Source organism: Zingiber officinale, chromosome 2B (assembly GCF_018446385.1).
Source record: "Zingiber officinale cultivar Zhangliang chromosome 2B, Zo_v1.1, whole genome shotgun sequence".
NCBI lineage: Eukaryota > Viridiplantae > Streptophyta > Magnoliopsida > Zingiberales > Zingiberaceae > Zingiber > Zingiber officinale.
Genome location: NC_055989.1, coordinates 824,453 through 838,267, shown reverse-complemented (window position 1 = coordinate 838,267; position 13,815 = coordinate 824,453). Strand labels below are relative to the sequence as shown.

The following is a 13,815-nucleotide window of genomic DNA, read 5'->3' as shown; positions in this document are numbered from 1 at the left end:
ATATTGAATGGGATGATTTGAATGAATCTTATCTGTAAATAGGTAGGGTCTATCTAAATTATCTAATCCCATATAAAAGATCATCCTTAGTCCGTAATTTATGGACCAGAGGATCCACTCTCCATTGTTAAGGTGTGTTTGGTTCAGCGTTATCTTTGATAATCCTGATTATCTATCCAAGATTATCAACGAAAATCTTGTTTGATTTAGGTAATCGATGATTTCCGAGTAATGTTCAATGACCGACACGTCAGCAAAAGGACATGCAACCCAGAATTGAAAAACTAAGATTTTTCTTAATTTCCAAAATATCCTCGAAAAAGATAAAAAATGTGATAAAAAAGAAAAATGTAAATAAAAAAATAAAATATTTTTTAAAAAAAATAAAAATAGAAAAACGTAAAAAAAAAGAATAATAAAAAGGGAAAAAACATAAAAAAAAACCGTAAAAAAATAATTAAAAACGTAAAAATATATTAAAAAAAAAAGCATTAAAATAGAACAAATGTAAAAAAATTTATTTTTTTAAAATAAATATAAAAATTAAAGAAAAATGTGAAAAATAAAAAATAAAAAAAAATTAGGGTTTAAAATATAATATATATATATATATATGATTAATTTTGTAACTAACGGTAATATAGTAAAATATTAAAATAAGTTATCTATTAAAACTTTCAAATAAATGAATTTTATTATATTACCTAAGTTGAACCAAATAATATTTAATTATATTTTATTCCCTATAATCAAGATTATACATGATAACTTGAACCAAAGAGTTAATTCAATCCTACCCCTGATGGCATTGCCCTCGTCTCTTACAAAGATGATGGGCCCCATAGATCTCCTTGTGAGGGTGAGGACAATGCCGTAGGGGGCAGAGTCGAATTAATTCACAGTTAAATACATGTAGGTAAATAAGATATCGGATAGATCTTTATGTCATTTTTCACACTTTCAGATTGATTTTACACTTGCCTTATACGATAAGTCTATTAGAGTATCAATAATACTTCTATTAATGAAATATTATAAACCTTTAAGGGTGCGTTTGGTATCATGTATAATTTTGGTTATGTGATTATCGGGTAATCACATAATCAAGGTTATGGGGAATAAAATATAACCAAATGTTATTTAGTTCAATCTAGGTAATGCAACAAAAATATGTTTGTTTGAAGGTTTTAATGAATAACCTAGTTTAGTATTTTACTAGATTACCCTTATTAATGAATAACCTAGTTTAGTTACAAAACCAGCTATACATAATAATATTATTATTATTATTATTATTTAAACTCTATTATATTTTACTATATTTTCATGTGTTTTTTTTTATTTTTAATTTAAAATTTTTTAGGTTTTTTTACATTTTTCTATTTTTAAATTTTTTAATGTTTTTATTATTTTTTACTCTTTAAATTTTTTTACATTTTTTCTAATTTTTTTAATATTTTTTTGTATTTTTAAAAATTTTAAATGTTTTTTCTATTTTTTATTTTTTATGTTTTTTTTGTATTTTTAAAAAAAAATTTAATGTTTTTCTATTTTTTTTAAAGTTTTTTTACCATTTTTTTTAAATATATATATATTTTTATTTTTTTTAAGTTTTTTAAAAAAAATTTATTTTATTTTTTATATTTTTCATTTTTTTTCTTTACATTTTTTTTATCCGAGGATATTTTGGGTAAAAAAATTCGATAATCCCGAAATTAAAAAAAAACTTCAGTTTTCCGATTCCTGATTGCATGTCCCTTTTGCTGACATGTCGGGCATGAAATATTACTCGGAAATCATCGATTACCTAAACCAAACAGGATTTTTATTGATAACCTTGGATGGATAACCAAAGTTATCAAGGATAACCCCAACCAAACGCACCCTTAGTATTAATATTATTGCAAAAGAGTGTTATAATACCCTTTCATCTTAACCTTGATGACATGGGATGGATCAAGGCTGGCCAACTGTGTATTATTATTATTATTTTATTAATTTTAATTATTAAAAAAAATATTTTTAATATTTTAAAATGTATTTATTCAATATGATATAATTTTAAAATAATTAAATGGATCATAAAATCTATAGATAATGAATATTAATATTAAAGAAAATATAAATAAAATATATATATATATTTTGTTATAATAAATATATGTATCTCGTGCTTTTTATGGATGGATTATAAATGCACGGTAAAAATATGGAACTTAAGAACACGAGTTGCTCTACTTAAGTAAATGGTCGGCTTGTCGGAGGTAGGATCCCACGAACCGGCCTCCCTCACATACTCCAAGTACCTTAGGAACTCCGGCCTCGTCGTCTCCTTCTTTGATGGTGCTTGCAGGATCCTCATCACCGGATGCGCTTTCACGTCCCTAGTAGTCTTCGACCTCTTCAGCGTCCTCGGAAAAGATGTCGTTGTTGTCGTTGTCGTCGTTACTGCCGTCATCTCGATGTTCTCCGCCAAGTCGAAGGAGTGCTGTTGGGACGAGAGGCGACGGTAGCCTCGCTGGCTCCAGCGGTACTCGAAAGCATTCGACATGGCCTTAATTAGTATTGAATTGAAAAAAAAAAAAAAATTAATCAAGTTGGGTAATTAGTCTTGAATTGAAGAACGTGTTTGCGATGGTTTTAAAATGATTTGGAGTGGGTGAGGAAGGTCAGGCGTCGTTGATGTGTTGAATTGGGGTTTGCGTGCGGTAATCTTATAATTGATGGGCATCGTCAAAGGAGGTGTGGTTGGTTGGTTGGTTGGTTGGTTGGTGAGTCGACCAAACATGCTTAATTTATTATTTAATTAAGAACGTTTCATTAATGTTGACTTGGTTTGTTGCTAGATTCATGGAGAATCGATCCTTATTGCACGTGAGGAAGAACTTCGAATTGAAGAAATGCAACAAACATAAGTAAGCTAAATTAATTAAATATGAATGGTCCAGACCAAAAATTACAGAGAAGCTAGCGCGCACCAGCAAATGCAAAATAATCCGTTAAAAAAAAATAATATTTAATCCTTTGACTAAAGTGAACCATTTCGTCCTGACTTACATCAAATCGTGGAACCAGCTAAGTGGAGTTATGACATAACATATTATATTCAAAGCGGAGCTCGAATAGGGGAAGGTTAGCCGAGCGATCATCTCGTTCGACCCGAGAATGATAGTGTCCGGACGGCTGATGCTTAGTCGAACGACCCACTCACTCGGCCCAGTAACGGACAAAAGGAGGATCTGCGATATCCTTTTGGGAGTCCATGCCGCTGACAGACGGCATGATCGATGGCGTGGTTAGACAGTGGATTGTACGACGGAAGCTTCCATTGCCACGTTAGAGATAAAGGGTCCAAGCTTCAACGGAGCCCTATATAAAATGCCCCAAGCTTCAACGGAGGTCCCTCCAGCTCGAAGTCCACGCGCGGTCAACAGGAGCGCCACGTCCCTCGACATCCATCGCCTCGACAATCGGACAGGATCAAATTTGACGCAGTCTGTGGGAACGCACCTGCATCCGAGCCGAGAATATGGAAAAAGCTGGATGACTTCACACTGTGACGCTCACTTAAAAGAAGCTCGATATGCTTGTGCAAGCTCGAGCAGCCAAAATAGTCAAGCAGCAATAGCAGAAGGCGTTGACTGATCGATTGGCGCAACATGCCACGTCAGCGTCAGCCCTGAGTGGACCTGAAATTTTTCATATCACGTCCAACGTTGGAAGTATATTTACTGCATAAAATTTATTAGCGAAGTCAATTATCATATATTACTTCGTAATTATAATTACTGAAGTAAACAGGGACGAAGTCTATTGCATATTTTCACATAGTGACATGCATGATATGGACAAATATTAGACTTAGTATGGGCATGATATGAAAAATATCATGCCCAGAGTATGGGAAAATATCAGATCCAACGATGGATCTGATATGGGAATATATCAGATCTTTTTTAATTTTGAAGAGAGGAGATGCATTAGAAATGATGCGAGAGGGAGGATTTAGGAGGTTGATGGAAGGAATAAGAAGGAAATAATATTGGTTTTGATATTGTTTTTGATAATTTTAAAATTAAGATGCTCTTTTTAGATAAAAATAAATAAAAAACAATAACCGCTTATTTTGATTAAAAAAAAAACCGTCGTATATGAGACGCATCACGTAGTCACATGCTTAACTATTTATGGCCCATCGCGTCTCACATACCTGGGGTTGACCTTAGCCAATCTTGACCGTCTATCCAAGTGTGGTTCATATACTGTGAGGCTCCATAAAAAAAAATCTATTATTTTAAAAAACTTCTTAAAAAATATATACTTTAAATAAGTTTTTTTATTTTGAGATAAATGAAACCTAAACGTTAAAGTATACAAAGTTCTAAAATCCATGATCCCTACGTAATTTTCTATCAAGTAAACATGCCCATGGTTATTAAAATTAACCGAGGGATTAACTCAGTTTAATTAAAGCAAAGGGTACGTTTAATGATGAACAAAGTGTTAGGAGTCAACTAAATTACCATCTATATTTTAAGATTGTTACATAATCTTTGTTTCACAAATCTATCGAGTCTGATTTACTGATAAGATGACTTGAACAATTTTATCTAAAGTTACCGGCTATTGTAAGTCTATCACCAAGTTTGTTCGAGAGCTGGCCTTTGCTTGATTTGAGTTGAGCCCAAGCCGCGAGTGGAGATGTTGTTGCGAGTTGGCACTTGTGCCGACTATTGTCCTAAGTCAATGAGGAGGAAGATCACCTGAGCAATTTGCCGAATTGAATTGGCTAAGTGCTCGGTGTGTCTGAGCGAACGCCGAGTGGATGCCAAGTTGAACCGGGAACTTTGCCGTAACTGTACCGAGTGGAGGCCGAGTCTAGTAGAATGAAGTCTCCTTAAAGCATATTTGTCCCCTTCAATAATGCTCGGAGATTTATGTGGAAGTTTATTTTCAAGAATAAAACGGTAAAATCACAAACTCAATCGAGCACTAATTATCATGACGATATGAGCTGATACCCGAGATGCTGCGTAAAGAGAGGGCAACACCTCTCAATCTCTAAAATGCGGAAGAAGAGGAAGACAGAAAGAGATCGCGCGGAGTAACAAGACAAAGACACACAAAAGGAGAGCAAACATGAGAAAGGAGAAGAAGAGAAAGAAAAAGAGTTACCGTGGTTCGACGGCTTGTCTACTCCACAAAAACGACCTAAGCTTTATTATAATTCTCTCTACACAAGAGAATCACATCTAATGATTCTTATGTTTGTTGTTGTACAATAGGGTTACAATGATCCTTATAAATAATGCATAAACTCTAGACCCAGTAAAATCATAACAGAATTTTGTTAAATCGCAACAGAATTCTGTTATGAAAAAATGTAACAAAATTCTGGTATATAAAATCGTAACAAAATTTTATTATAAAAAGTTTTAACAGATTTTTCATTCATAACATTCATCGCATTAATCTCATCCAAATATGAGTCACCCGTCAATAATCTCCACCTTGGCGAATATTCATCCATTCGAAGAACACGAGTATCTGAAAATAATCTTAATAAAAAGGATTATAATTCTTTGGAGCCTCTGAAAAGGTTTTTAATGATGTTTATTTAGCCTAAGACTGCCCATTATGGGTTACGCCCGGTAACAAATGTAGATATTTACATAACATCTTAAAGCTCAGATCCCCAACATTAGTCGCTTTGGGTTGAAAAAAATCTTATCCTCGAGTTTAGAGTGGTGCCATCAGAATCCATAAAACAAGAACTGAAGTGCTTCACATTAAAGGTAGATTCGCTATCTTAACGGTCATTCTAGTGCTGGCTCCACGGATATGGAGGGAGGTTCATGTAGGTACACAGGCATTGAGCGGATGGTGGGGTCGAAAATATCGGCCATCACCCCTGGGGGATCGACCCCTGGTCATTACACCAGAGATGTCATGCGCCCACTGTCTGTGCTATGCCATGGGGGCGAAGTGCTTCACATTAAAGATAATAGAAGTCTTCAAGTGACTAGGAAGACACAACTTATAAGCATTATCATTAATCTTCCGCACTATCTCATAAGGTCTAAATGTTTTATATTTAAGCTTATTATTGTCATCAATAGGAAAATGATCACGAGTTAATACAACAAAAACAAAATAATCAACAAGAAAAGGTAATTGACGATATGATTGTCAACCCGAATCTTGTACTTGTTATTGTTCTCATGAATAGCCTATTCACTTGCTCATGAATACACCGAAGATATTTTGTCTGCTGGAGGACTAAATGTAATGACCCGCCTTCTACTGGCTAAGCTGTAAGGCCGGACCGTCACATTATGCTGTGCTAAACTATATCCATGACCATCACTAAATCTAGATGCGGAAGCTGTACTAATTAAAACTTTGCTAAGCTATTATCATTTCTTGATTCTATGTGTGCTAAGGGGTGTAATCTAACTATTCATGACATATTTTACATCCCTCATGGTCAAGGAACTGAACTAAGGGTCTCCCGGCTGTTATCAGGCCCCCCAATCGATCCACGGATCGATTGGAATGGTCTAATCGATCCAGTGATCGACTCAGCATGCTACTGTATGCGGAACTTAGGTTGGATCGATCCAGTGATCGATTCAGCACGCTACTGTGCTCGGGCAATATTCTGGATCGATCGGCTGATCGATCCAGACTGGCCAATCGATCCAGTGATTGATCCCAGGGCTTTCTGTTCACAACAGAAGGCATCCGGATCGATCGACTGATCGATCCAGGAGCTTACTGTTCGCGGTACGAACTTCTCAATCGATCGGCTGATCGATTGAGGAGCCTCCAATCGATCGGTCGATCGATTGGGGTTTCTGATTTCGTACCAGAAGTCTGATTTCAGCACTGTTTCATGCCTCAATCACACATACAAGTTCTAAAATGACTAGGAGACGATCTAGCATCACATAACTAATGTTCTAAGCATAGTAGAGTGCATAATTTACTAGTTCATGACATTTAACATACCAAGGTGCGTAATAATAAAATGTTAGAAAGTTCTAATGTTCAAAACAAAACTCGCTGAGTTTCCCCTAAGATCTTTGTTCCAAGTTCCATCCACACACATCTTCATCACTGCATTGACCTCCAGCCTCCACTAGTCCATCTTCCCTTTACCTTTATCTGCAGTATAAGGAAAATAGTATCTGTAAGCTTGAGAGCTTAGTAAGAAACCATCTACCTCACAAATCATGTGTACGATGCAAATTATGTTTTTAAAACATGCTATTTGAAATACATACTGAATATGCTAAGCATGGCATGACATACAACACATGGAAAGCAAAACTAATTATAGAACTATCACATGTATCAATAATGAAAACTAAGCTGAAGCATGAACTGAGCTAAAACTAAAACTAAGCTAGAACTGAGTTTAAACTGTATACACAACTGGTTTGTGAGTTTTGAAAATTATTTAACCATAGATAGATGAAAATACATAATCATGCTGCTGTTTGGGCCCGGCAACTGTACTTGCTATGCGCGCATCCCTAACTAAACCCGGGTTTGCAAGTCCCGAATTCAGTAGGGTTACTAGGTTATCTAAACCTAGGGACGACTATGGGAGCCCAACCCAATGGATATCTAATCCGGTACAGTGCCATTGCTAAAAGTAAAATACTGAATATAGCGAATTATTACTTGTCTTGCTCTTTCTAGGTTATCTGAACCTAGAGATAGGTTGTCTAAACCTAGAGGCGACTATGGGAGCCCACCCATTGGACATCTCGTCCCAGGATAGCTGTAGCAAGACTAAATAAGCTGTGAAAATGCTTCTATTGCATTTATCTAAGCTAATAAAATGCCTAAGTTGCATTTTAACCGTGTTATTAATTTAATCGAACACTTGGTATGCGCTAGTTCGCATCCTTTGTGCCGAAAATCTACATACTGTTAAACTGAAGCATAAAATTCATACGGAAGCTACTTATACTGCAGGTGAGGGGTTTCTTACCTCCTGCTCGAAGTTTCTTACGATTCTAATCGCTAGATTTCCAGAGAAGACGATCCTTTCGACGATCTTCTCGCATCTATGCGTTCCTCTCGCGGAGGGGAGCGTCCTCGTATCCAAGATGTCGCTGGAAATTCCTCCTATGGCCCTAGGGACGGAATCCCTAGGTGTGCTTGTGGTTGGCGCCGAGAGAAGAAGAGGAGAAGGGGCGGCGTGGCTAGGGTGAGGATGAGGAAAAGTTACGTTAAAAAAATAACTCTTCACTTATTAATTCCCTATTTATAATAAGTGGGTAATTTCGCTCAACTCTAATATAAATTTAATTGCCTCCCTTTTTTTTTGACACGGCCCTGCTGGGTTCACTTGGTTACTAGAGTCTGATATAAGTCGTAGGACCCAATATGTCTCGGGTTCAATTCCCGCGTAGGCTATTTTACGACTCCATTTATTTTTGCTACTTCCGCTACTCTAAAAATTTCATAAAAATATCCTAAAATTCTAGAAAAATACTAGGATATTTCTAATAATTATTTTGAGAATTTTCGGGCGTTACACTAAATCATCTAGACATGGGAAATGGGCTAAGTCCAGTACCTCGAATGCGTTTCACCCATAAACAATCTCAACAAGACTTAAACTTGTGGTTTTGTATTTTGATCGGTTATAGGAAAATTCTACTTGAGGTGATGCCAAATCCCTTTTTTTTGGCTTAGTTTGTGTCAGACACCTTAAAAGATTGTCCAGACTCTGATTCACCACCTCGGTTGGGTGGTAGACGTAGTTAAAGTTTAATTGTGTTCCAATATCTCATTTAAGTTGTTACGAACTTAGTATCACAATTTAAAGTGATGGATTGAGGTCTCCTTGATGAAAAGATAGGCAATTCGGACTACATACATAGTCGTCTAGCAAGTTACAAAATCGGCCATCTTGAAAAACCTGTCAACCACAACTAAGATAGAATCTAAGGCTCGTTGGGTACGGGGTGGCCAATACAAAATTCATACTGTCATCAAACCAAGGAGTTTTAAAAATAGGTAAGGAAGTGTACAAGTCTACATTGGCGAGAACTCCCTTACACCGCTGACATACATAATATCAGTTTACAAATGAGCTATATTACTCGTCAATTTGGGTCAATAAAAATTTGAAGAGATAAGAGCCCTTGTCTTATACCATAGCTATTTGAGGAGTTAGGTACCCAAAAGCGCATAGGTGCTTTGGAGCTGAGGCGCTAGCGCAAAGTGAGGCGCACAACTTACCTAAGTAAGGTGCTTTGGGTATAAATTTTTTACAAGTCAAACATATATAATAAATTTTTGCCAAAATATTTCATTAACAAAATTCAAATATTTCATCAACTATTAAATAATAATATAAATATAAAATTCACTAACATTCAAATACTAAAATAGTTTATCTTCATAATCAAAATCAAATTTCAAATTAAAGAAAAATCAAAATCGAATGAAAAATTCTAAAGTACTAATTTGCAATTGGAATTTGTGAGGAACAAAAAAACAAAATCATCAAAATGTAAATTCTGAACTAATTTACAATATGTGAGAGAAAAAATAAAATCGATAAAAAAACTTATGAAAATAAATCTGTGTGCAAAAAATATATCATATGACGAAATAAAAGGGGAAATTAAAGTAGTCAAATCTAGAAAACTGATGTTGATGTTGTAAGCGAGAGAAGAGTTTATATTTGAGAAGTGAGAGGAGGGGGGAGGGGAGGTTGATGCTAATTTTTTATGGGAGAGGAAGAGTCATGCAAGAGAAAATCAATGAAATAAGTTTGCAAGGGACTAAAGGAGGTTGATATTCATTTTTTAGGAGAGAGCAAGAGTCAAATAAGAAAAATATGTTGCATATATGCAAGTTAATGCAACCAAATTAATTTAAAGAGTATTTAAAGGTATGAGTTGATTGTTTTTTTTTAAAAAAAAAAATTAAAACTTTAATAAAGTGAAGGAAAGCATGCCTTAAGAGCGCCTTAACCTCTCAAAAGGCGTGCGGTTAAGCACACTTCATTTAAGTATTGTGCCTGGGTCACTGTGCATTTGGTTGCTTCTTGCGCCTAGGATCAACTAGGCGCTTATTTTTCACAACTATAATCACGGCGAAAGTGTGCCTCATTATGAAGCACTCACTTACAATCTATTGTCTCAATGAATAATCTAAAATGCACAACTTTAATCCACGAAATAAATAACTATTATGCAAAATACAATCATGGTGACCATCATTTACCTTCTTTAATATCCTTTTGGTCAGCTGCACATATGTCTACGAAAACATCAGTAGAGGTGTAATTAAATGAACTAAGCCGCTCGTGAGTTATTCGAAACTCGATTCGATAAAAGCTCGTTTGAGCCAGGGGCGGAGAATTATATGGGCAAAGCTGGGCACAAGCCCAGCAGAAATTTTAAAATTTTAAGCCTAGGTATATATATTTAAAGCCCAATTGTAATTATTAAATCAAACCCATTCATTTTTAAAGCCCAATTCATGGCCTAGGTTATTAATAACTGATTATTAAATCATTATTAGATAAAGCATTAAAGCCACCTACTAAAGTCACTAAACCCTAAAATATTCACAAAGAAAGTGACGGCTTACAAAAAAGTGGCGGCTTGGAAAAGTTTGAAGAAAATTCTCTTAGGTTTGTATTTCGATTTTATTTATATATAATAGTATAATCAATTACATAGTATATAGATTATGTTTTTTTAATATTATGTGAATATATTAAGATTTTTGTTTTCTAGGGTTGAAATTGAACATTGGGGATTTTAAAATTTCTAATATTTAGGATTGAAAATGTAAACATTGATATCTAGTTTATATTTGTTCAAAGAAGATAAATTTGTGAAAAGTTTTAGGGTTGAAATTTGAAAATGTTGTGTACGGTTGAAATTTTTATCTTCATATTTGAAAATGTACACAAATTTGTTTCATTTGTTAGCTTCCCACATGTTCGAAGTGTATTTTTTAAAAAATTATTTTTGAAAAATGATTTTACTTGTTATTTTATATTTATAATTGTGTTGTTCGAAGTGTATTTTTTAAAAAATTATTTTTGAAAAATGATTTTACTTGTTATTTTATATTTATAATTGTGCTGATTCTTTTTAATTGAACTTATATTATAGGTTAAAAAAAGTAAAGAATTTGCAATTTGAATTGAATTAGCTTAAATAATTTAGACTTACAAAATTTATTTTGATTACAGGTGAAATATTACAATGAAGAATCAAAACATCTTTGATTTCTTCATAAAGAAGAATGATGAATCAACAAGTGATTTAAATGGGTCAAATAACATATCTCCTTATATTTCAGAACCAGCATCTACTAAAAGACCAAGACTTGAAAATGAGACTCTTGATGAACTGCTTCCGAATTCGAGTAACAATTTGCAATATGTTTCTGATCCTGGAATTCACATCCCAATTTTACAACATCCCATTGAACTTCAAGATGAGGTAAGAAGAGCATATATTGATAAAGGGCCAATTCAACCTATATATGATTATCCTTTTACTGAATGTGAAGGTCAAAAGCGTAGATTCCAATCTTATTGGTTTCAAAAATATCCTTGGCTTGAATTTTCTATTGAGAAACAAAGTGCATTTTGTTTCCCTTGCTATGTTTTTGACACTAACTCAGCACAATTTGACACATTCACTGTCACGGGATTTAAAAATTGGAAAAGAGTTAATTGTAAAAATTGTCCATTCAAGAGACATGAAGGAGATGGGAATTCAAGACATAGCTTTGCCATGCGAAAATGGGGAGATTTGAAAAATCTTGATCAACATATTGATAGAAGATTAGAAAAACAATCTTCTAAGCAAATTGAGCAAAATCGGTTGCTCTTAAAGGTGTCCATAGAAAGTGTGAAGTTTCTTGCTATGTAAGGTTGTGCTTTTAGGGGTCATGATGAATCAATTGCCTCTAAAAACAGTGGAAATTATTTGGAATTGGTAGCTTTGTTGGGAAGAATGAATCCAGAAATTGGTAGTACTTTGGAAAAAACATCTAAAAATGCAAAGTACACATCACCAGAAATTCAAAGAGAGATTTTGAAAATTATTGCTGATATTGTGAGGGATAAAATTCGTGCAGAAATTGGAGAAGCCAAGTTTTGTATCCTCGTTGATGAAGCAATTGATGAGTCAAGTAAAGAACAAATGGCTATCATTTTAAGATATGTTGATCGGGATGAGTTCATTAGAGAACGATTTTTTGAAGTTGTTCACGTTGAAAATACAAGTGCATTAACTTTGAAAAAAGAGATATGCAATGTATTCAACCAATACAATCTGTTAACTGAAAATCTAAGTGGGCAAGGCTATGATGACGCAAGTAATATGCGTGGGGAATGGAATGGACTCCAGGCTTTATTTCTTAAAGATTCTCCACATGCTTATTATATTCATTGTTTTGCTCATAGACTACAACTTGCTTTAGTTGCAGTTTCTAAAGAGGTGCATGATGTGTGGCTTTTCTTTTCAACATTAACTTCGGCTATTAATTTTATTGGTTCATCTGCTAAACGTTAGTTTCAATTGAAATCTATCCGAAAAGCTGAAATTAATGATTTGATAAAATTGGGAGAAATTGACACTGGTACTGGATCTAATCAAGATTGTTCTTTGGTACGAGCTGGAGCTACTCGTTGGAGTTCACATTTCAACTCTGTTAAGAGATTCATTAGTTTGTTTGGTTCAGTGAGTACACTTCTTCAAGATCTTGTCGACAAAGGTCCCAATAGTAACATTCGAGGAGAGGCTAAAGGTTTGTACTTGGATATAAAATCATTTGACTTTGTATTTGTATTATTTATGATGCATGAAGTTTTGGGAATATCAGATAAGTTGTGTCAGACATTACAGAAGAATGACATAGATATTTTGAATGCTATAAATTTGGTTTCTACTACTAGACTAAATCTTCAACAGATCCGAGATGATAGATGGGAAGGATTTCTTTGGAGTGTGTTGAAGTTTTGTGAAAGCAATGATGTTGAGGTGCCAGACTTTGATGATCGCTACACACGAGGTACAAAACGTTCTTGCAAGCAGAAAAACAATATAACAGTCCATGATCACTATCATTTTGAAATATTTAATGCAGTAATAGATTTTCAGTTGATGGAATTGAATGAAAGATTTCCAGAGGGCACAATAGAACTTCTTACTCTCAGTAATGCTTTGAGTCCCGTTGATGGATTCAAATCATTTTCTTTGCCTGACATTTGTTCTCTTGTTGATAAATTTTACTACTATGATTTCAATCTAGAAGAAAGAGGAGATTTGGAGAGAGAATTAGATCATTATAAATTTGATATACCGTGTCATGCGCAGTTTCAGAATCTTAATTCTTTGCATCATTTGTGCCAAACATTGGCCAGAACGACAAAGTCAGTTATCTATCCTTTGATTGATAGGTTGGTTCGATTGGTTTTGACTCTTCCAGTTTCTACAGCAACTACAGAACGAGCCTTTTCAGGGATGAAACTCATTAAGACGTCACTTCGTAATAAAATGGAAAATGACCTTATGGCCAATACCATGGTTGTTTATATAGAGAGGGATATTGCTTCAGGTATTGATACAGAATTTATCATAAACAATTTTGATGTATTGAAAAATCGCAAAATACGGCTTAAATAAGAATTCAGTATGTTTACTTAGTTTCTTTTATTTTTATTATGTGAAGTTCAAATTAATATGTAAAAACATTTTGCCCAGTGCCCACCAGGAAAAATATTGCTGGCTACGCCCCTGGTTTGAACTCGTTTAATGA

General features: G+C 34.4%; 2 protein-coding genes across 2 annotated transcripts; one reads left to right on the top strand and one right to left on the bottom strand.

Moving 5' to 3' along the window:
- Nucleotides 1–2,176: 2,176 nt before the first annotated feature.
- On the bottom strand, nucleotides 2,177–2,591 carry LOC122048919. The gene has a single exon (XM_042610431.1). The coding sequence runs from the start codon at nucleotides 2,549–2,551 to the stop codon at nucleotides 2,189–2,191; it is 363 nt and encodes a 120-aa protein (XP_042466365.1). The 5' UTR covers nucleotides 2,552–2,591; the 3' UTR covers nucleotides 2,177–2,188.
- Nucleotides 2,592–11,249: 8,658 nt separating this feature from the next.
- LOC122048057 (zinc finger MYM-type protein 1-like) lies at nucleotides 11,250–13,682 on the top strand. The gene is made up of 4 exons (XM_042609664.1): nucleotides 11,250–11,920; nucleotides 11,972–12,494; nucleotides 12,570–12,804; nucleotides 12,880–13,682. Exons 1-4 carry the CDS (start codon nucleotides 11,250–11,252, stop codon nucleotides 13,680–13,682), a joined length of 2,232 nt encoding a protein of 743 aa, XP_042465598.1.
- Nucleotides 13,683–13,815: the final 133 nt, after the last annotated feature.

What these genes read in the sequence shown, in the direction of transcription:
- LOC122048919 (XM_042610431.1), bottom strand. Translation starts at nt 2,551, where the DNA reads ATGTCGAATGCTTTCGAGTACCGCTGGAGCCAGCGAGGCTACCGTCGC.
- LOC122048057 (XM_042609664.1), top strand. Translation starts at nt 11,250, where the DNA reads ATGAAGAATCAAAACATCTTTGATTTCTTCATAAAGAAGAATGATGAA. An exon ending in AGTGTGAAGTTTCTTGCTAT is followed by an intron (nt 11,921 to 11,971) that starts GTAAGGTTGTGC and finishes CTCTAAAAACAG; the next exon opens with TGGAAATTATTTGGAATTGG. An exon ending in TAGTTGCAGTTTCTAAAGAG is followed by an intron (nt 12,495 to 12,569) that starts GTGCATGATGTG and finishes GCTAAACGTTAG; the next exon opens with TTTCAATTGAAATCTATCCG.